This window comes from Capra hircus, chromosome 16 (assembly GCF_001704415.2).
Source record: "Capra hircus breed San Clemente chromosome 16, ASM170441v1, whole genome shotgun sequence".
In the NCBI taxonomy this organism is placed as follows: Eukaryota; Metazoa; Chordata; class Mammalia; order Artiodactyla; family Bovidae; genus Capra; species Capra hircus.
In genome coordinates this window covers 55,867,910-55,889,504 of record NC_030823.1, presented here as the reverse complement: position 1 = coordinate 55,889,504, position 21,595 = coordinate 55,867,910, and the positions used below count along the sequence as shown (strand labels likewise).

The window sequence follows — 21,595 nt, the reverse complement described above, 5'->3', positions numbered from 1 at the left end:
ATTCTCCAAGCTGGGCTTCAACAGTGCACGAACTGAGAACTTCCAAATGTTCAAGCTGGATTTAGAAAAGGCAGAGAAACCAGAGGTCAAATTGCCAACATCTGTTGGATCATAGAAAAACAAGAGAATTCCAGAAAAACATCTACTTCTTTACTGACTACGCCAAAGCCTTTGACTATGTGGATCATGACAATCTGTGGAACACTCTTAAAGAGATGGGATTCCAGACCACCTTACCTACGTCCTGAGAAATCTGTATGCAGGTCAAGAAGCAACAGTAGAACCAGACCTGGAACAACAAACTGGTTCCAAATTGGGAAAGGAGTACGTTAAGGCTGTGTTTCATCACCCTGCTTATTTAACTTACGTGCAGAGTACATCATGCGAAATGCCGGGCTGGATGAAGCACAAGCTGGAATCAAGATTGCTGGGAGAAATATCAATAACGTGAGATGTGCAGATGATACCACTGTTATTGTAGACAGTGAAGAGGAACTGAAGAGCCTCTCGATGACCGTGAAAGAGGAGAGTGAAAAAGCTGGCTTAAAACTCAGCATTCAGAGAACCGAGATCATGGCATCCAGTCCTATCACTTCCTGGTGGATAGATGGGGAAATAATGAAAACAGTGAGATTTTATTTTCTTGGGCTCCAAAATCACTGCAAACGGTCTCTGCAGGTATGAAATTAAAAAACACTTGCTCACTTAAGAGAGAAGAAAAGCTGTGACCAGCCTTGACAGCATATTAAAAAGCATAGACATTACTTTATCGACAAAGGTCTGTGTAGTCAAAGCTATTGTTTTTTCCAGTAGTCGTGTATGAATGTGAGAGTTGCACCATATAGAAAGCTGAGTGCCAAAGAACTGATGCTTTTGAATTGTGGTGTTGGAGAAGACTTTTGAGAGTCCCTTGGACAGCAAGGAAATCAAACCAGTTAATCCTAAAGGAAATCAATCCTGAATATTCATTGAAAGGACTGATGCTGACCCTAAATTTCCCATACTTTGGCCACCTGATGTGAAGTGGTGCCCCCCTTAGGAAAGACCTTGTTGCTAGTAAAGATTGAAGGCAGGAGGAGAAGGGGACGACATAGGATGAGATGGTTGGATGGCATCACCGACTCAGTGGACATGAGTTTAAGCAAGCTCCGGGAGTTGGTGATGGGCAGGAAAGCCTGGCATGCTGTAGTCCATGGGGTTGCAAAGAATCGGACACAACTGACCAACTGAACTGAAATTTGATGAATGTTTCCAACATACAGAAAAATAGAGTAAATAATGCAACTTTTGACTTACCCTCTTTTAGTTTTAGTAAATAGTAACACTTTTTCTTAGATTTGCCTTTTGGGAATTACATTTTTTTTATATACTTAACACCCTCTCATCTCATTCCATTCTCCCAGAGTAATCACCATTTGAAGTTTGCAAGGATCCTTCTGAAGTGTGTATAGCCCTTTTTTAATAAAATATATTTTATTTATCTATATTCATCAGTGGAAACCTCAAAAAGTAAACAAAAAAGGCATATGTCAAATGATAAACACACTTTGAAACTTCTAAATCATATAAACAACACTTACTTAAATATATTTTAATAAAATATATTTTATTAAAAAAGGGTTATACACACTTCAGAAGGATCCTTGCAAACTTCAAATGGTGATTACTCTGGGAGAATGGAATGAGATGAGAGGGTGTTAAGTATAAAAAAAAATGGAATTCTCAAAAGGCAAATCTAAGAAAAAGTGTCACTATTTATTAAAACTAAAAGAGGGTAAGTGTTATTTATATGATTTAGAAGTTTCAAACTGTATTTATCCTTTGACATATGCCTTTTTTGTTTACTTTTTGAGGTTTCCACTGATGAATATAGATCTAGTATGTTTAACTTCTCTACAGTTATCCATTGCATGAACATTTCTATTCTCCTGTTGATGGACATTTAAATTATTCTGTATTCAAGATTGTCAGCAATGCATTTAGTGTTGTTATTCATGTCTTCTTGTGCTCATATATAAATACTTAGTGATTTAAGAAGTGTAATTGCTCTTCATAGGGTTTACCATGTACATTTTAACCATATTAAATATTGCTGAATTGCTCTTCTGTGAGTTTGTGCCATATCAACCTTTGGTATTGTTTTTTAGTTTCTGCTGATTTGATAGTTGCCAAATGCTTGTGTGTGTGGGTTCTGTTGTTTTGTATTTTTTGTATTTCTTTAATTACTTGTGAGGACAATTTCTTCGTTTGTTTGACTATCTTGGTTTCTTATTCGAATTGCTTATTCGTAGCCTATACCAGTTTTCCTAATAGATTGTCTTTTTTTATTGATTTGTAAGAAATGTGTGTGTGTGTTTTGAATATTGCTACTTTGTCAAATGGTATTTTGATAATTGAATTCCGGTTGAATTGTATCATGGTCAGACAATGATTTATATGATTTTAGATTAAGCATTTTTTATGATTTTATTTTGTCTTGTTGACTTTCATTTGTCAGATATAACATTTTGTTTGGTTTCTTAGTGATTGCTTTTGGGTTTTTTACATAATTATACATTGTATTACATTACATTACATTGTACCTGTAAGTAATATTATCCTTCTTCATTGGTAGCATAAGAACCTTGCACCAATATCCTTACATTTCTTCTCTCTCAGCCTTTGTACTGTGTTTGTCAATTGTTTTACTTCTATATACGTCGTAACTCCCTAGTAAATTATTAATTTTGAAGAGTAAATTATACTCTATGGATGTATTTTAAAGTTGTGTATAAGCCCACATGTCGATCATTTCTGGTGTACTTCATTCCTTTGTTTTCCATTCACTTCACTCTTTCATTCGTTCTTTTGAATTCCATCAGTAACTTTCCTTCTGCCTAAAAGACAGCCTTTATTATTTCTTTAGTGTAGATCTGCTGGTGATAAATTCTTTCACCATTTATATCTGAGAATGTCTTTATTTATCCTTTGTATCTGAAAGAGACTTCCAAATAAGTATAGAATTATAGATTTAATATTTTTCCTTGAGTATTTTGAGGCTGTTGCTCCATCATCCAGTGTCTTGCATTGTTTCAGGTGAGAAATCTTGATCCTCGAAATGAACTGTATTTCTCTCAGCGTATGCTCTTTTTGTGGTTTTAAGTATTTTGAATTTGGTATATACCTTCGTATAGTTTTTTTTTTTTTCCCTCATGTTTCTTCTTCTTGAGGTTCTTTAAGATTCTTGGATGGTGATATTATAGTTTCCACCAGATTTGGAAAAATTTCAGTTATTATTCCTTCAAATATTTTTCTGTCACCTTCTCTACCTTGGGGAGCTCCTGTTGCACATCTCTTAGGCTGGCTGAAGTTGTATCACAGCTCCTGGATAAAGAGCTCTGCTTACTTACTCTTTATCTTTTACCCCGTCTAGTTCATCTTGTATACTTTCTGTTTCTGTTGGCAAGTTCACTGCTTTTCTCTATATTCCGTTGTCTCTCCGTATACTTATGCTTTGTACTAACTTGTAGGACTTTTTTATGACTTTTGTGGCTTTCGTGTCATTGTTGTTTCTGTTTTAAGTGATGAATTTCCCCCCCTTATTTTGGGCAGCATTTCCTTATTTGCATGCTTACTGATTTTGTGATTGGATGCCAGAAATTGTACGTTTTACCCTGTTTAATATTGTTAATTTTGTATTCCTCTACACATTCCTAAGCTTTGTTCTGGCGTGTAGTTAAGTGTTTTCAAAATAGCTTGATTCTCTTGAAGCTTGTGTTTTAAGTTCTATTAGGGAGAACTAGAATAGATTTTTGTCTAATTTTGCCTCAAGGCTGAGGCAGTCTTTTGAGAGTATTCCTCCTGATGCCTGTGTATTTTGAGTTTATTTTTCCACCGAGCTCCTTGGATAATGCATTATTTCTGGTCCTTTGTCTGAAATGAATCCACTCATATAACTAGCCTGATGTTATGTTGTTTGAAATAAGAATTGTTATCTTTCTCACTGCATTTTAGCCTGTAAGTTCAATTTGTTTGCTTTTGGTCCATTGAAATTTATTGTGATTTTTATTATAGCTCAATATACGGTCTATGTTTTGTTAAATGTTCACCTTCATTTAAAAACAGTGTTGCTTGCTGTGCTTTATGAATGTAGCATTTGTTAATATTCAGTTTAGTTCAGCTGCTCAGTCGTGTCCCGACTCTTTGAGACCCCATGAACTGCAGCACGCCAGGCCTCCCTGTCCATCACCAACTCCCAGAGTTTACTCAGACTCATGTCCATTGAGTTGGTGATGCCATCTAACTATCTCATCCTCTGTCGTCCCCTTTTCCTCCTGCCTTCAGTCTTTCCCAACATCAGGGTCTTTTCAGATAAGTCAACTCTTCGCATCAGGTCGCCAAAATATTGGAGTTTCAGCTTCAACGTCAGTCCTTCCAATGAACGCCCAGGACTGATTTCCTTTAGGACGGACTGGTTGGATCTCCTTGCAGTCCAAGAGACTCTCAAGAGTCTTCTCCAACACCACAGTTCGAAAGCGTCAATTCTTCTGCGCTCAGCTTTCTTTATAGTTCAGCTGTCACATCCATACATGACTACTGGAAAAACCATAGCTTTGACTAGACAGACCTTTGTTGACAAAGTAATGTCTCTGCTTTTTAACATGCTGTCTAGGTTGGTCATAACTTTCCTTCCAAGGAGTAAGCGTCTTTTAATTTCATGGCTACAGTCACCATCTGCAGTGATTTTGGAGCCCCCCAAAATAAAGTCTGACACTGTTTCCATTGTTTCCCCATCTATTTCCCATGAAGTGATGGGACCAGATGCCATGATTTTAGTTCTTTGAGTGTTGAGTTTTAAGCCAGCTTTTTCACTCTCCTCTTTCACTTTCATCAAGAGGCTCTTTAATTCTTCTTCACTTTCTTCTATAAGGGTGGTGTCATCTGCATATCTGAGGTTATTGATATTTCTCCCAGCAATCTTGATTCCAGCTTGTACTTCATCCAGCCCAGCATTTCTCATGATGTACTCTGCATATAAATTAAATAAGCAAGGTGACAGGATACAGCCTTGACATACTCGTTTTCCTATTTGGAACCAGTATGTTGTTCCATGTCCAGTTCTAAGTGTTGCTTCCTGACCTGCATACAAGTTTCTCAAGGGGCGGGTCAGGTCGTCTGGTATTCCCATCTCTTGAAGAATGTTCCACAGTTTATTGTGATCCACACAGTCGAAGGCTTTGACATAGTCAATAAAGCAGAAATAGATGTTTTTCTGGAACTCTCTTGCTTTTTTGATGATCCAGCAGATGTTGGCAATTTGATTTCTGGTTCCTCTGACTTTTCTAAAACCAGCTTGAACGTCTGGAAGTTTATGGTTCACGTATTGCTGAAGCCTGGCTTGCAGAATTTTGAGCATTAATTTACTAGTCTGTGAGATGAGTGCAACTGTGTGGTAGTTTGAGCATTCTTTGGCATTGCCTTTCTTTGGGATTGGAATGAAACCTGACCTTTTCCAGTCTTGTGGCCACTGCTATGTTTTCCAAATTGTCTGACATATTGAATGCAGCACTTTCACAGCATCATCTTTTAGGATTTGAAATAGCTCACCTGGAATTCCATAACCTCCACTAGCTTTGTTCGTAGTGATACTTCTAAGGCCCACTTGACTTCACATTCAAGGATGTCTGGCTCTAGGTGAGTGATCACAGCATTGTGATTATCTGGGTTGTGAAGATCTTTTTTGTATAGTTATCTGTGTATTCTTGCCACCTCTTCTTAATATCTTTTGCTTCTGTTAGGTCCCTGCCATTTCTGTCCTTTATTGAGCCCATCTTTGCATGAAATGTTCCCTTGGTATCTCTAATTTTCTTGAAGAGATCTCTAGACTTTTGTGTTCTATTATTTTCCTCTATTTCTTTGCATTGATCACTGAGGAAGGCTTTCTTATCTCTCCTTGCTATTCTTTGGAACTCTTATTCAGATTTTTTTTTTTCCTTGCTGCATCAGTTATTGATGTGTGCTAAGTCATTTCAGTTGTATCCAACTCTGCAACCCTGTGGACTGTAGCCCACTAGGCTCCTCTGTCAGTGGGATTCTCCAGACAATAATACTGGAGTGGATTTCCAGGGATTTGTTAAAAGTATTTTTGATTATTTGTTTTTCATTGGTTTCTATGATTCTTGCATCATGTATTTTGAAGCTCATTATTAGGTACATACGTGTTTAGGATTGTGTTGTTTTCTGGATGAATCATCCCCTGTGTCACTATGGATTGTATACATTTAATGCTGGAAATAGACTGTGTTCTGAAGTCTGTTTTTATATTTTCTTATGTGATTGATAATATAGCTTAAGTAGTTTAGTTATGACTAGCATTTCTATGGTATATTCTTCTGTATCTTTGTACTTCCGTTTTATTGTTGCCTTTATATTTTAAAAGTGTGTCTCTTCAGATGTTTAGAGCAATCTTTTGGACTCTGTGGGAGAGGACGAGGGTGGGATGATTTGGAAGAATGGCATTGAAACATGTATATTATCATATGTGAAACGAATCACCAGTCCAGGTTCAATGCATGATACAGCGTGCTCAGGGCTGGTGCACTGGGATGACCCAGAGGGATGGGATGGGGAGGGAGGTGGGAGGGGGGTTCAGAATGAGAAACACATGTACACCTGTGGTGAATTCATGTCAATGTATGGCAAAACCAATACAATATTGTAAAGTAATTAGCCTCCAATTAAAATAAGTAAATATATATTAAAAAAATAAAAGCTTTTTGTATAGTAAAAAAAAAAAATAAAAAGTGTGTCTCTTAACTGTATGTAGTTGAATTTTTAGTGATATCTAGTAAGCTCGTTAATTCAAATGCTTAAGTTCATTTAAATGTAATACTATCATTGGTGTGGTTGGGTTTGAGCTCACCACATTTGTATTTGTTTTTTGGTTTTCCATATAGTCCTTATTTTCTGTTTCTTCTTTATTCTTCTCTTTAGAGAGCATTGTATTTCCAGGATTTCATTTTAGCATGTTATTGTCTCTATTTTTTGCATGTTGCTTATAATTATTATATTTCTAGTGGTTTCTCTAAGGATTACAGAATTCCTCTTTCACTTTTCACACTCAACCTTGAGTTTATAGTATAACAGTTCCAGGACATTGTTATTCAAACCAGCATTAAATATACAGTTGATCTTTAAGCAGTGCAGTAAGTAGACATGCTGACCCCTGTGAATTTGAAAATCTGAATCTAACTTTATAATATGCCCTCCATATCCACAATTCACCGTGTGTATTCAGCCAACTGTGAATCATGTAGTACTATAGTCTGTATTTATTGAAAAAATGCTGTGTATAAGTGGACCCGTGCAGTTCTAACCTGAGTTGTTTAAGGGTGAACTATATACCATTTTCTGGAAAATGTAAGACCTTATAGTATTTCAATTTACCAAGCTCCTGCCTTTTGTGATTCAAATTATAAATGTTATAAACTCCACCTATGTTTGCTTTGAAAAGTCACTAGTCTTTTGAAGATATGTTGCAATAAAGGAGAGAAAAGGACCCTTTTGAACCAATGTATTTACCCTTTGAGATGTCTTTATTTTCTCTTGTAGATGAGGTTCCTTCCGAGTCGTTTCCCTTCTGTCTGTGTGATTTCTCTTCTGTATCTTGTGGAGCTGATAAGTTTGATCTTCATAGAAGTCTAGGTTTTTGTTTTTCTTTTAGCACCTTATTGATATATTTTCATTTTCTGTTTGCTTCTTTGATTCTGGTGAAGTTTTCAGTCATTCTTACTGTTCTTCTCCTTAAGATAGTGTATCCTTTTTAGCTGCTCTTAAGATGTTCTTTTTGACATTGGTTTTCAGTAGTTTGACTATGGTATTCCTAGGTTTCATTTAAAAAATGTTTATTCTGGTTGTGTTTCACGGAACAAGAGAATCTGTTTATTGAACATGTGAACGTTATTCAGCCCTGTGCTCTCTGCTTTCCTTAGGGTTCCAATCATATGTTTTATTTTTCATATTATCCCTCATTTTTCTGGTGCTTTTTTTTTTTTTGATCTGTCTTTGAATTTGTTATTTCTTTCCTCTGCTCTGTCCATCTGTTCCTAACTTTATCTGAAGTCATTTTGTTTTAATTTTTTTAATTTCAGACTGTATTCTTCATTTCTAGGATTTACACTTTGATTTTCCAGTTCTTTTCTAATTGTCTGTTTTTTTCACTCATGTCCATTTTTTCTTTTAATTCTGTAATAATATATAGAAATATTTTACAGTCTTTTTTTTCTTTTTTTGCTCATCCCAGCATGTGAGTCTTCTGTGAATTTTGTTCTTTTAGCCTGTTTATTTCTCTTGACTTTCCTACTTCTTTTCATGTCTTGTAATTTTGAAATTATGTCTTAGATGTTCTATATTCAAGAGCAGTATAGATAAAGTGGTTAATACTTTTTTTCTGAATGGTCTTGTCTTCTCCTTTGTCAGGAAGCCAGGATAAGAGGTTGACCTCTTTGGTCTGATCAGGAATTCAGCTGAGTTGGAGCTCATTTGTTGCTTGAGCTAGTTTCAGTTCATTGAAAGTGAAGTGGGGAGTTCCTGCCTGTCCAGTGGTTAGGACTCTGCTTTCACTGCCAAGGGGCCAAGTAGTCCCTGGTCTGGGCACTAAGATCCTGCAAGCCAAAGTGGCCGTGCTTTTTTGTAGTATGTATAATACCTCAGTGATGCTTCAGATTTTGACTGGTTAGTAAGGGCCAACCTCTAGCTGTGGCCTGAGGGCTTCTCATTCTGCTGACTTCCCTTGTCATGGAGATGGGCTCTATGCTGTGTGGGCTCAGTAGTTGTGGCTCCCGGGCTCTGTAGCTGTGACTCTCAGGCTTAGTGGCTCCATGGCATGTGGGATCTTCCTGGACCAGGGATTGAACCCGTGTCTACTGCATTGGCAGGCAGATTCTTTACCACTGAGCGATTGGGGAAGCCCGTAATGGCTTGCTTTTAAAAATGCCAATTAGCAAATAAGAAACTGGCAAAATAGAAGTGAGACTAACTTAAATGGATGAATAAAGTTGCTTCATACTGATTATGCTGTGGTGTTAAAGACTTTGAACTCAAAGTTGTATTTTAAAAGAACAATTATAATTTTCTATTATAGGAATCACATGCAGCCCAGCTACAGATCCTTATGGAATTCCTCAAGGTTGCAAGAAGAAATAAGAGAGAGGTATATTATTTTGTGTGTTTTACATAATGTTTCTTTATTGTTGTTGATTCTTGTCCCCATTTTTGTGAAAGCACTTCAGGCTTAAGTTTTTATTTAAATATTTGAAAGCATTTGAGTTTTCAGGAGTTGTGTTTGGTTTTTTTCTAAGCTTTGTTATTTAACTTCTTTTACCTTTGCAACTTGATATGTTAAAAATCCCTGTTTAGAGATGAGTTAAAACGTTTTCTGTGGATTTGAAAATAATGACATTACCTCAAAGCTATAAAGAATAGGTACAAAGAATGAAAAGTTAGGCTCAAATGACAGTTAGGCTCAAGCTTTCACCCTGAAAAGAAAACATAGGAGTTAACAATGTTCCTATGATTAAAATGAATGCTGGAGAGGAAAAACAAGTAAAAATATAGCTACCTATTTAGAACTTGGAAAGCGTAAGCCATGCAGGATAACTAAAAAATAACTTTTTATTAGCAATTTTATAACCATTGTGTGCTAACTAAGCATTTAAACATGTCGAAATCATTTCACAATAGTACAAAATATGGGAAAACCAAAGATAAAATCCTATATTCTCAGTAGCATGCTAAAATAACTTTGAAAACTCTTTTATATTTAAATTCCTAACTGACTCAAATCTTACTTACATTTTTACTTTCAATTGTCTAATTAGGTCATTTTCACTCAAAAAATATAACCATGTATTTTAGGCTTTAGGCTTCAGGCAGTCTTAATTATTTTTTGAAAGTAAAAAGATGAGAACTTATTTTGATAACTGTGCATTGCCAGAACTTTATATTATCTTAGTTCGGTATTTCCACTTTTTTTTGACTATTCATGATGTCTATTTTTAGCTTTTTTTTTTTACTTTGTTCAGATTGGATTTTTTCCATGTTATGCTTCTGTTTATAGCTAAATGTTGTTCACATGGTTTATGATTGTATTTTCCTTTAACTTTTGCTGAGGTAGCAGTTGTGATTTTAATATGTATTAATAACTATTAAAATTATTTTCATTATAAATTAAAGGTTTATGTATACTTAAATGACTTTTAATTTTTTGGTGGATACTTTATCTTCAACTTCAATTTAAGAATCACCTGAAGATCTTCTTAGAATCCAAGTTCTGATGAAGAGGGTGTGTGTTGGAGCCTAAAAATCTGCATTTCTAGCAAGCTCCAGATGATAATGCTCTTGGTCCTTGAACCATAGTTTAAGTAATAAAGCTGAACATTTTATGACATATGGAAGCAAAATTGTTAATTCAGTACCCAACCATCATTGCTATAGCAAATTCTTTGGAAAAGTGATAGTTTTTTTCTATTTCCTACATACTTTCTCCCCTCCTAAAACAACATCAGATTGTTTTGCAGTAGTTTTATGTGGGTCTTTTTAAATTAGAGTTTGAACTCATTGAATGAAATTAAGACATAGGAAATTACTTGATAATGAATCAATTAAGTGAACAGTCCAAACATAAGGATAACAGGGGATTAAATGAAATGGCTGATTATTATCTATGATCTGAATTATTAAGGTTTTCTTTTCTCTCTGAGATTTTTCCCACTTCTCTAGAGTGACTTAATGTTTGCAACATATTTAGATTTGAAATCGTTTCAGGCAAGAAGGATATAGCATATAACTATAAAGTAATACAGATTGACCAGGGGTTCAGTTACTGCTTTTGATTTTTTTGTCCTCAAGATTAGCTTTCAGACTCTGGAAATTAGCTTTGTGATTTTATGCAGAACTTCTAACAGGGCAGTTGAATCTACTTTTCAGAGTTAACATACTTATTGTTCAAGGGTCACATCTTGCTTTTAGAATTGTAGATTTAATTTTTGTTTTTTATTTTTTTCTATTGACTCTCTTTTGAGTATTAAGAGAAGGGAATGTGCAAGGCACAGAGTAGGCATTTTCATTAATTATTTATTTCTGTGTAACAAGTTACCCTCAAAATGAATGGCTTAAAAACAGCAAACATTTACTAACTAGTGTTAGGAATCCTGGTGTAGAATAACTGAGTGCCTTGGCTCAGGGTTTCTCACCAAGTGAAGCAATCCAGGTGTTGGCCAGGGCAGCAGGTATCCTAAGGTTCTACGGGGATAGGAGTGCATCCAAATTAACTCATTGGCTGTTGGGAAGAGATACCAAATTCTTACCACATGGGCTTCTCCATAGAATAACTTACTCCATGGCAGCTGACTTCCTCAGAGTGAGAAAGTAAGAAAATGAGAGAGTTTCATAGATGGCTGTCACATGCTTTCTGTAGCTTAATCTTGAAAGTTACATCTCAACAAATGTTTTGTTTTTTCTATTAGAAGCAAATTTTTGGGTCTAGCCCACACAAATAGGAAATTATACAGGTTATGGATTCTGAGGTGGGACTCTTTGGAGGCTGTCTTAGAGCCAGCCTACCACAGCACTTAACAAATATATGTTTTTAAATGAACATGCTATTCTTTGTTCAAAGATAGATTGAACAAGAGGGCTCCAATTTCTATGTAAAAGCCAGTCTCCTTGGAGCAAATTTGTACCAGCATTTGAACAACTTGCCTTACATTTCATTCAATTTAATTTTAAAATATACTTTTGTTCGTTTGTAGTACCTTTTTAATTCCTTATAATAGGGCAGTTTTGAGGGACCTTGGTTTCCTTTTGGTTTTGTTTGAAGTTTTATTTTGAACATAAATATTGCATTTTAATATTTTTATACAAAATAAAGCATAGAAAAGTTTGTAAAACAAATTACAGTTTAAAGATTCACAGCACGATCATCCATGTAACCACCATTCTGATCCAATGATAGATTTTTGCTAGGACTTGTAAAACTCCCTCGGAGAAGGCAATGATACCCCACTCCGGTACTCTTGCCTGGAAAATCCCATGGATGGAGGAGCCTGGTAGGCTGCAGTCTGTGGATCGCTAAGAGTTGGGAACGACTGAGCGCCTTTACTTTAGCTTTTCACTTTCATGCATTGGAGAAGGAAATGGCACCCTACTCCAGTGTTCTTGCCTGGAGAATCCCAGACACAGTGGGCCCCCGTTTATGGGGTCACACAGAGTCGAACACGACTGAAGCGACTTAGCAGCAGCAGCAGTAAAGCTCTCTGCCTACTCTTTCCAGATCATAGTCTTCTCCCTTGTCTTTAGGTAGTCAGTATTCTGATGTCTCTGTTTTTCTTTATTGTTTTAAAGTCTTAAGTATTTTTAATTTATAAGTCTCTTCTTTTGAATTAATACAAATGCACTTCTGCTTTATGTAATGTTTTGTTCTTCTCTTTGGCTCAGTGTTAAGATTCGTCCCTAGTGTTGTATATGGCTATAATTGATTCCCTTTTGTTGTTGTTTAGTATTCTATTAATTGAATACACACCATTTTTGTTATTGCAAACAATGTTACTATCATATTTATATATCTTATCAAGGTATATATATATCAGTGCTTCATGTGTAGAAATGGAATTGTTAAGTCATAGGATATGTGCATCTTCAAATTTAGTGGATAATGCCAAACAATGCCTGAGTGGTTGAATTGGTTACTCTTCCTACAGGAATTGTAGGAATGTTCCTGTTGTACTATATTCTTGCCAGTACTTGATATCAGTAGACTTTTTTCAGTTTAGCTCATCTTGGGATATGTATTGGTATCTCTTTGTGGTTTTAAGTTGCATTTCCCTGATGGATAATGAGGTTGAGTACTCAGTACTATGAACTGGCCATTTGGATTTTTGTGTATCTATGAAGTACTTGGTTTAAGCTTTGTGCATCTTTTCTATTTGATTGATTTTCCTTCTGGTTTGCTTATATATTCTAGATAAAAATTCTTTGTTCTATCTACCTACTTATCTATAGCAGATCTTTCTCCCCCTCTAATTGGGCTGTGTTTTTCATTGTCTTAATGATGCTATTTGATGAAGAAAAGTTTCTGTCTATAGTGGAGTCAAATTTATTAATCTTACCTGTTATAATTAGTGCCTTTTCTATTAGGTAAAGAATTCTTCTCCATCTGAAGTCATGAAGACATTTTGCTATATTATCTGCTTGAATCTTTTATTCTTTTTTTTCCCCATACATATATCTACTTGGGAATTTTTCATATGAATATCCAGATGTCCAAGCATCCTTGATTAAAGAGTTCATCCTTTTCCCATTGCTTTGAAATACCACATCTGTCATACATCATGTGTCCATACGTACATGGGTCTGTTTCCAGGCTCTCTTTTGCTCCACTGGTCTGTTTGTCTGTCTTTCTGGCAATACCACATTGTATTAAATACTAGAATTTTGAATTAAGTTACTGTTCTTTTTTAGGAAAGTTGCAGCTATTCATAGCTCTTTGTATTTCTCTATAAATTTTAAAACCAGCTGATACATTCCCATTGTATACCTGCTGTGATTTTTATTGGGATTACTTTGACTCCATAGATCGATTTGGGAGGCTCTCTTTATGGTATTGAGCCCTCTAGCCGTTGAACATGGTATTTCTCTCTGTATATATAGGTCCTTAAAAATGGCCTCCAAAATTTTGATATTTTTCAGGATATTATTCTTATATATCTATTTTAGAGTTGTCCTTAGGTCCTCAATCATTTTTATGCTATTCTAAGTGATGTCTGTGTCTTTAATTTCAGTTTCTTACTATTTATTGCTGGCATATAGAAATGCAGTTGATTTTGACACATACTTTTTTTTTGTATCCAGCAAGTTTGTTAAAATCATTAATTCTAATAATTTATTTGTAGATTACTTTGTATTTTCTTTGCACACATCATCATCTGCAAATAATAACAGTTTAGTTTCTTTCCTTATGATCCTTATATCCTTTATTTATTTTTCTTGTCTTACTCTGCTGGCTAGGATATCCGGTACAGTGGTGAATAGAAGTGATAGCGGGGCATCCTAGTCTTGGTGCTGATCTCAAAGTGAAAGCTTTCGACGTGTCACCATTAGGTATGATGTTTTCTGTAGGCTTTTGGGAGGTATTTTTTCTAATCATTCAAGGAGCTAAGTTTCTATTCCCAGTTTCCTAAGAGAATTTTTTTTAATTGTAAGTGGGGGTTGAGTATTCTCCAGAATTTTTGTGCAGTTGAGATGATATAATTTTTTTTTCATTATATTAAAATGGATCGTTATTTGTTTAACATTAAAAACTCAATCAACTTTGCACCTACGGCGATCAACTGTCCTGATTTGCCCAGGAGGGTTCCAGTTTTATCACTGAATGTTCTGCATTCTAGATAAGTAGGACAGTTGTTTGCCCTCTTTGGCTCCCTTATTGCATCTATATTCATTAATAAGATTGTTCTTTAACTTTTTACACACTGATCTTGTCCGGTTTTGTTATAAAGTTGGTTTTATCAAATTGGTTGGAGAATGTATCCTCTTTTTCTGTTTGCTGGAAGAATTTGTATAATCTAGGATGAATATCTCTGCTGAATGTTTAAGGATTTTGCTGGAAAAGCTATATGGACCTGTTGTTTGCAGAAATTTTGTCGATTCATTTACTGCTTATTCAGATTTTTGTTTTAGATATCATTTTTGACACGTTATGTTTTTTCCAAGAGTTGTCTGTTTCTTCTTAGTTCTCAGATTTTTTAGTGTTAGATTGGTCTTAATACTAAGCTTTTAATACCGCTAGAGTTTTTAGTGATGTCTTTCATTCCTGACTCTGCTTATTGATGCTGTACATTTTTCTGTTTGTTTGTTTTGATCAGGTCATGTCAGGGATTCAGGGTTGTATCAATTTTATGAGTTTTATCCAGGAACCAACTTTTTGGCTTTGTTTATGTTCTTTATTTTATTTTTGTTTTCCATTTTCTAATTAATCTCCTTATAATTACATTGTCCATCCTTCTACTTTTTTTGGTTTTATTTTGTTGTTTCTCTTCTAATTTGTTAACTTGGATATGCATATTAGTAGGCAGACTTTATTTTTAATAATATACACATTTCAGGCCATAGTTCTTTTAGTTGCATCTAACAATTTTGTTATGGCATTTTGTTTGTTATTCCTTAGTTCAAAGTAGTCTCTAATTTTCGTTATACTTTTTCTTAGGCATGTGGGTTATTTATAGATAAATTTATTACTTGGCTATTGGGATTCCTTCATTTAAAAAGAAGTTGCTTATTTTATTTTTGATTGTGTTGGGTCTTCGTTGCTGCCTGTGGGCTTTCTCTAGTTGTGTCAAGTGGGGGCTACTCTTCATTGCTGTGCACAGGCTTCTCATTGTGGTGGCTTCTCTTGTTGCTGAGCACAGGTTCTAGGCACACAGGCTTCAGTAGCTGTGGCTCATGGGCTCTAGAGAGCCTGCTCAGTAGTTGTGGTACATGGACTTAATTGCCCCGTGGCATGTGGAATCTTCCTGGACCAGGGATCAAACCCATGTCCCCTGCATTTGCAGGTGGATTCTTATCTACTGTACTACCAATGGAGACCTTTTTTAAAAACAATTATGGATTTCTGTTACAATTGCATTGCTATCAGAAAATAATTTGGTTTTTATAGTATGATATTTGCACTGTCATGTTAGTTCATTAAATTTTGAAATATTCGTGCTTGTAAAGAATGTGTTTCCTGCAGTTTGCACAGTGTGGTAAGAATGTTTTGCATCCTACCGAATCTTGGGTTCTTTGTTGTATCACTAACTTATTTGAGGTGAATTTCTTATATACAGCAGAGGTTTTTCATTCACTCTGCCAGACTCAGTCTTATAATTTTGTATTTAAATCATTTACATTTAATGTAAAAGAGTTTAAGCCTGCCATTTTACTCTGTTTTTGTTTCTTTTCTCTTTTGATTTTTTGTTATTATGTTTTTTTAAGAGTTACTTCACTGTATTTATATATTTTTGAAGACATTTTTTAGAGCAGTTTTAAGTTCACAGAAGAATTGAAAAGATGGCACAGAGATTTTCCATATACCCCATAGTAATGCACATTTAAATTTCCTCATTTTTTTAATGACTTGAAAGCTCATTTCTTCTTAGCACTGAATATGATTCCATTGTCTTCATGAACCACTGTTTATCCATTCATCTGAAGGACATCTTGGTTGTTTCAAGTATTGTTAATTACTAAAGCTGCTATCAATGTGTTTTTTGGGAATCGATGTTTTCAGCTCGCTTGGGTAAATACTAAGGAGTGTGGTTACTGGCTTATATGATAAGAATATGTATAATTTTTAAAGAAACTGCCAATCTGCCTTTCAGAGTGGCTGTACAATTTTTCATTCCTACCAAGAATAAATGAGAGTTCTTGTTGCTACACATCTTTTTCAGCTTTTGGTGTTGTCAGTGTTCTGAATATTGGATATTCTAATCAATATACAGTGCTTTTTTTTAAAAAAATTTTTTAGTGCTTTTTTGTTTATATATATATATATAGTATTATTAATTTTGCTACTTTTTTTTTAACCAGCTTTTCTTTCTCCTGGAAGTTTATCAGTATTCTTTTGTTCAGTTTTGAATATTTCAGATAATTGACGAGGTCTTGGCAACTGTAATTTATTCTAATTATATTAGCTCTAAAAACTAAAATTAAGATATTGAATTTAATACTTCAGCATGTTTTTATTCAGTCATGCTGCTGCTGCTAAGTGGCTTCATTCGTGTCCAACTCTGTGTGACCCCATGGACTGCAGCCTACCAGGCTCCTCCGTCCATGGGATTTTCCAGGCGAGAGTACTTATTCAATCATAGTGAAGGTCAAATAAATGAGTGCCAATGATACCTAACTGCACCAAAGCTAATGTCAATTAAAGGGGGTTCTATTTTTGAATTCTTTTATGTTTTAGTCTTAAGGGATTCAGAGACTTCTGTTCTTCACTTTTCAAATTTTAAAATAATTTCTTTGGGTTGTAATACAGTATACTGTGTTGAGAGTGCTTGCTATTGATGACTTTGGACTGTGCTCTTAAGTAGCATTCCTCCATCTTATGTATATTATTATTATTTTTAGTACCCCCCAAACTCACAGTAGTGTTAATGCAGATTTGATCCAGAAATTTGTCGATTTTCATTCCCATTAGTGGTCTGTTTTCATTTAGATTATGACAGTTCAGCTTTATGAACTTTCTTCATGTGTTTCCAAAACGTTCTTGGTCTCTGCTTTATGCTTTTATTCTAGATTCTGCCTGTCTGGTTTATGAAACACATTTGCAGAGTGAATTTAGCCTAGTTGTTCTTTCTGCTTTTTAAAATAATTATCCTTTGTCTTTCTTCTATTTCCTCATACTATAATGTCTTATATTGATGCCTAAAAGGAGAACACTTATTTCCTTTACTCATTACCTCTCTCCATATTTCTGGCCACCAAATGTGTAGGTGATTTCTTACACCAACTAGTTCTCCAGTTCTCTGTAGATATAAGCAGAGTGTCCTGGAAATCAATTCAGGTCAATTCTATCTAACACTCTCTACTTGGAGTTGGCCCTAGATTCCACTGGTTGAGGATTCAATCCCACAAGACTGAGCTGCCCCTTCAGATCATAATTGCATGTCCAAGAAGTCACTCATATATTTAATCTACTGGCTATAAATTGGCAGTTCCCATGTCCCCCTCCAAGGATTTGATAATATGCTAAAATGGATCACATAACAGGAAAACAGTTTACTTACTGGAATATCAATTTATTGTAAAAGAATAGAACTGAGATATGTGGGAAGGGGCATGGAGCTTCCATACCCTCTCCAGGTGTGCCGTTCTCCCAGCATCTTCATGCACTCACCAACCTACATGTTCACCAGCCGAGAAGCTCTTCCCTAGACTGAATTCCGTGAGGCCAAGGGCTAGAGTTTTCTAAATCCCATTCTTCACAGTACTTAGCAAAATGTTTAAGATTGGTTAATATTGGAGTTAATATATTATCAACTGTCTGTATATTGCCTCAGAAGAAAACATGCTTAAAAATCTGTTTACCCCTACTAGTTACTAGGTAAAATAAAGTTAAATAATAAGGTACTGTTTTCAAGTAGTAGTGTTATAGCATAGTAGTTAACGGCATGAATCTTGGAACTGCCTTGGTTTCAATTCTAGTTCTGCTGTGTACTTACTGCAATCTTGGGCAAGTCACTTAATCTTTCTGTGATTTATTTTCCTGTCTAATACTTCCTTATTGCACATCTGGCAATAAGTATTACATAAATATATTCATTATCATTATTTTATATTCTAAAAACTTGCTCAGGGGTTTTCCCTGAAAGTTCAGTGGTTAAGACTCAGAGCTCCCAAAACATGGGACATGGGTTCGATTCCTGTTTGGGGAACTGAGATCCTGCATGCTGCACCACAGGGGCAAAAAATAAAATTGGCTTCAATATATTTGGCTTATATTAAGACAGCCACTTATATATAATAATTATAGAAATTTAAATTTGATAGTGTTTGGAAAGTAGTTTTGTTTCATGTAGTGAAGAGTTACAATTTCTTTTGATCAAATAATTTCATCTCCATAAAATTTGGATTGTAAACTCATATAATCTAAAATGCAGACTCATGGTTCAGAATTACTTGATTGTCAAATATATCATTAAATATGATAATTAAAATTTTTGCATTTTAAAGCCATAGAGAAAAGTTATGGTGCAATAGGCAAAATGTCAAAGATGAAGCATAATCTTAAATATGTTTTAAAAAATGCATAAGAGGGTAACTTGTGATTGCTTTTGGGTGGTAGAATTTAATCTTTGAGACATTTTTATTTTTAAAGTGAGGTTAACAACTGACATGCTGATATTAATTGCTGACAGTTAAATGAGGTAATTTAAAAGTTCTTTGGATATCTTCTGTTTTTATTAAATCATATTTTTATTGTTCATCTTTAACATTTTTATTATAAAGTCAATTATTATATTAAAGAAAGTACTATTTTCTTAAATATTAAGTCTTTACATTTACTTTTTAACATAGGAACTTGCAGTGCTTTTTAGCTGCAGTTTTTCACCCCTACAATTTACCATTAGTGTACAATTTCCTAAAAATCATATTCCAAATGTAAAATTACTTTATGATTGTGGTGATGCCAGTGTGGTTTGGTTTAGGCTTTTTTTTTTCCCCCCTCTCTAATCCACAGCAACTGGAGCAGATTCAGAAGGAGTTAAGTGTTTTGGAAGAGGACATCAAAAGAGTGGAAGTAAGACCAAGAATTTCTTACATCTCAAGTAGCTTTTCAATTTCATGAAAATTTTGCTTTTCCTTTAAATTGCTGCATTAAATTAATGGGATTAGTCTCCATTATATAGAAAGTAACAGGCATAATTTCTGCAATAATTTATTAGGAGCCCTTTTCCTCTGAGTTAATTATCAAAAGTTAGAGTTTAAGCAGTTAGTAAACAAAGCTAATATTTGCATCAAGAGGGATGTTACTTTTCTTAATGTTTGCAAAGAATATTTTCAAAGTAGAGACTGATATATCCTGTTTTTCTATACTTTGGTGAGTTGAGCAGTAATGATCCAGTTGCCATTTAGTTGCTCAGTCGTGTCCAGTTCTTTGTGGCCCCATGGACTACAGCACACCAGGCTTCCCTGTCCTTCACCATCTCCCAAAGCTTGCCCAGACTCATAACTATTGAGTCGGTGATGCCATCCAACCATCTTGTCCTCTGTCTTCTGCTTCTCCTCCTGCTTTCAATCTTTCCCAGCATCAGGGTCTTTTCCAGTGAATCTGCTCTTTGTATCAGGTGGCCAAAGTATTGGAGTTTCAGCGTCAGCATCAGTCCCTCCAATGAGTATTCAAGGTTGATTTCCTTAGGATTAAGTGGTTTGATCCCCTTGCAGTCCAAGGAACTCTCAAGGGTCTTCTCCAACACCACAGTTCAAAAGCATCAGTTCTTCAGTGCTTAGCCTTCTTTATGGTCCAACTCTCACATTAGTACATGACTGCTAGAAAAACCGTAACTTTGACTGATGCCAAAGAAGGTGAAGTAGAACAATTCTGTGAAGACCTACAAGACTTTATAGAACTTTATAGAACCCAAAAAAGATGTCCTTTTTGTCATAGAGTACTGGAATGAAAAGTAGGAAATCAAGAGATACCTGGAGTAACAGGCAAGTTTCACCTTGTAGTACAAAATGAAGCAGGGGAAAGGCTAACAGAGTTTTGCCAAAAGAATGTACTTGTCATAGCAAACACCCTCTTCCAACAACACAAGAGAATATTCTACACATGGACATCACCAGATGGTCAATACCAAAATTAGATTGATTATATTCTTTGCAGCTAAAGATGGAGAAGCTCTATACAGTCAGCAAAAACAAGACTGGGTACTGACTGTGGCTCAGATCACAAACTCCTTATTGCAAAATTCATACTTAAACTAAAGAAAGTAGGGAAAACCACTAGACCATTCAGGTATGACCTAAATCAAATCTCTTATGATTATACAGTGGAAGTAATGAATAGATTCAGTGGATTAGATCTGACAAAGTGCCTGAAGAACTGTGGACAGAGTTTCATAATATTGTACATGAGGTGGTGATCAAAACCATCCCCAAGAAAAAGAAATGCAGAAAGGCAAAATGGTTTTCTGGCGAGGCCTTAGAAATAGCTGAGAAAAGAAGAGAAGCGAAAGGCAAGGGAGAAAAGGAAAGATACACCCATCTGCATGCAGAGTTCCAAAGAATTGCATGGAGAGATAAGAAACCCTTCCTAAGTGATCAATGCAAAGAAATAGAGGAAAACAGTAGAATGGGAAAGACTAGAGATCTCTTCAAGAAAATTAGAGACATCAAGGGAACATTTCATGCAAAGATGGGCTCAATAAAGGACAAAAACAGTATGGACCTAACAGAAGCAGAAGCTATTAAGAAAAGGTTGCAAGAATACACAGAAGAACTATCCAAAAAGGATCTTAATGACCCAGATAACCACGATGGATCACTCACTTAGACCCAGACATCTCAGAGTGTGAAGTCAAGTGGGCCTTAGGAAGTATCACTACAAACAAAGCTAGTGGAGGTGATGGAATTCCAGCTTAGCTATTTCAGATCCTGAAAGATGATGCTGTGAAAGTGCTGCATTCAATATGCCAGCAAATTTGGAAAACTCAGCAAGAGCCACAAGACTGGAAAAGTTCAGTTTTCATTCCAGTCCCCAGGAAGAGCAATGCCAATGAATGTTCAGACTACTGCACAGTTGCCCTCATTTCACATGCTAGCAAAGGAATGCTCAAAATTCTCCAAGCTAGGCTACAACAGTACGTGAACCAAGAACTTCCAGATGTTCAGGCTGGATTTAGAAAAGACAGAGGAACCAGAGATCAAATTGCCACCATGTGTTGGATCATAGAAAAAGCAAGAGAATTCCACAAAAACATCTTCTGTTTCATTGACGACTCTAAAGCCTTTGTGTGGATCATGAAAAACGGTGGAAAATTCTTCAAGATGGGAATACCAGACCACCTTACCTGCCTCC

The 21,595-nt window shown here is 35.4% G+C and overlaps 1 protein-coding gene across 3 annotated transcripts in view; it reads left to right on the top strand.

Annotated features, from left to right (window-relative positions):
• The window catches only part of RFWD2 (ring finger and WD repeat domain 2), a 230,128-nt gene that overhangs the window by 52,952 nt on the left and 155,581 nt on the right, over positions 1-21,595 (top strand). For 2 of the 3 annotated variants that reach the window (XM_018060630.1, XM_018060629.1), the window contains exons 6-7: positions 9,122-9,190; positions 19,256-19,315. In XM_018060630.1, coding sequence (XP_017916119.1) covers positions 9,122-9,190; positions 19,256-19,315 — 129 coding nt within the window. The remainder of the gene's footprint in view (positions 1-9,121; positions 9,191-19,255; positions 19,316-21,595) is intronic. The other variant, XM_018060631.1, reaches the window with a different exon arrangement.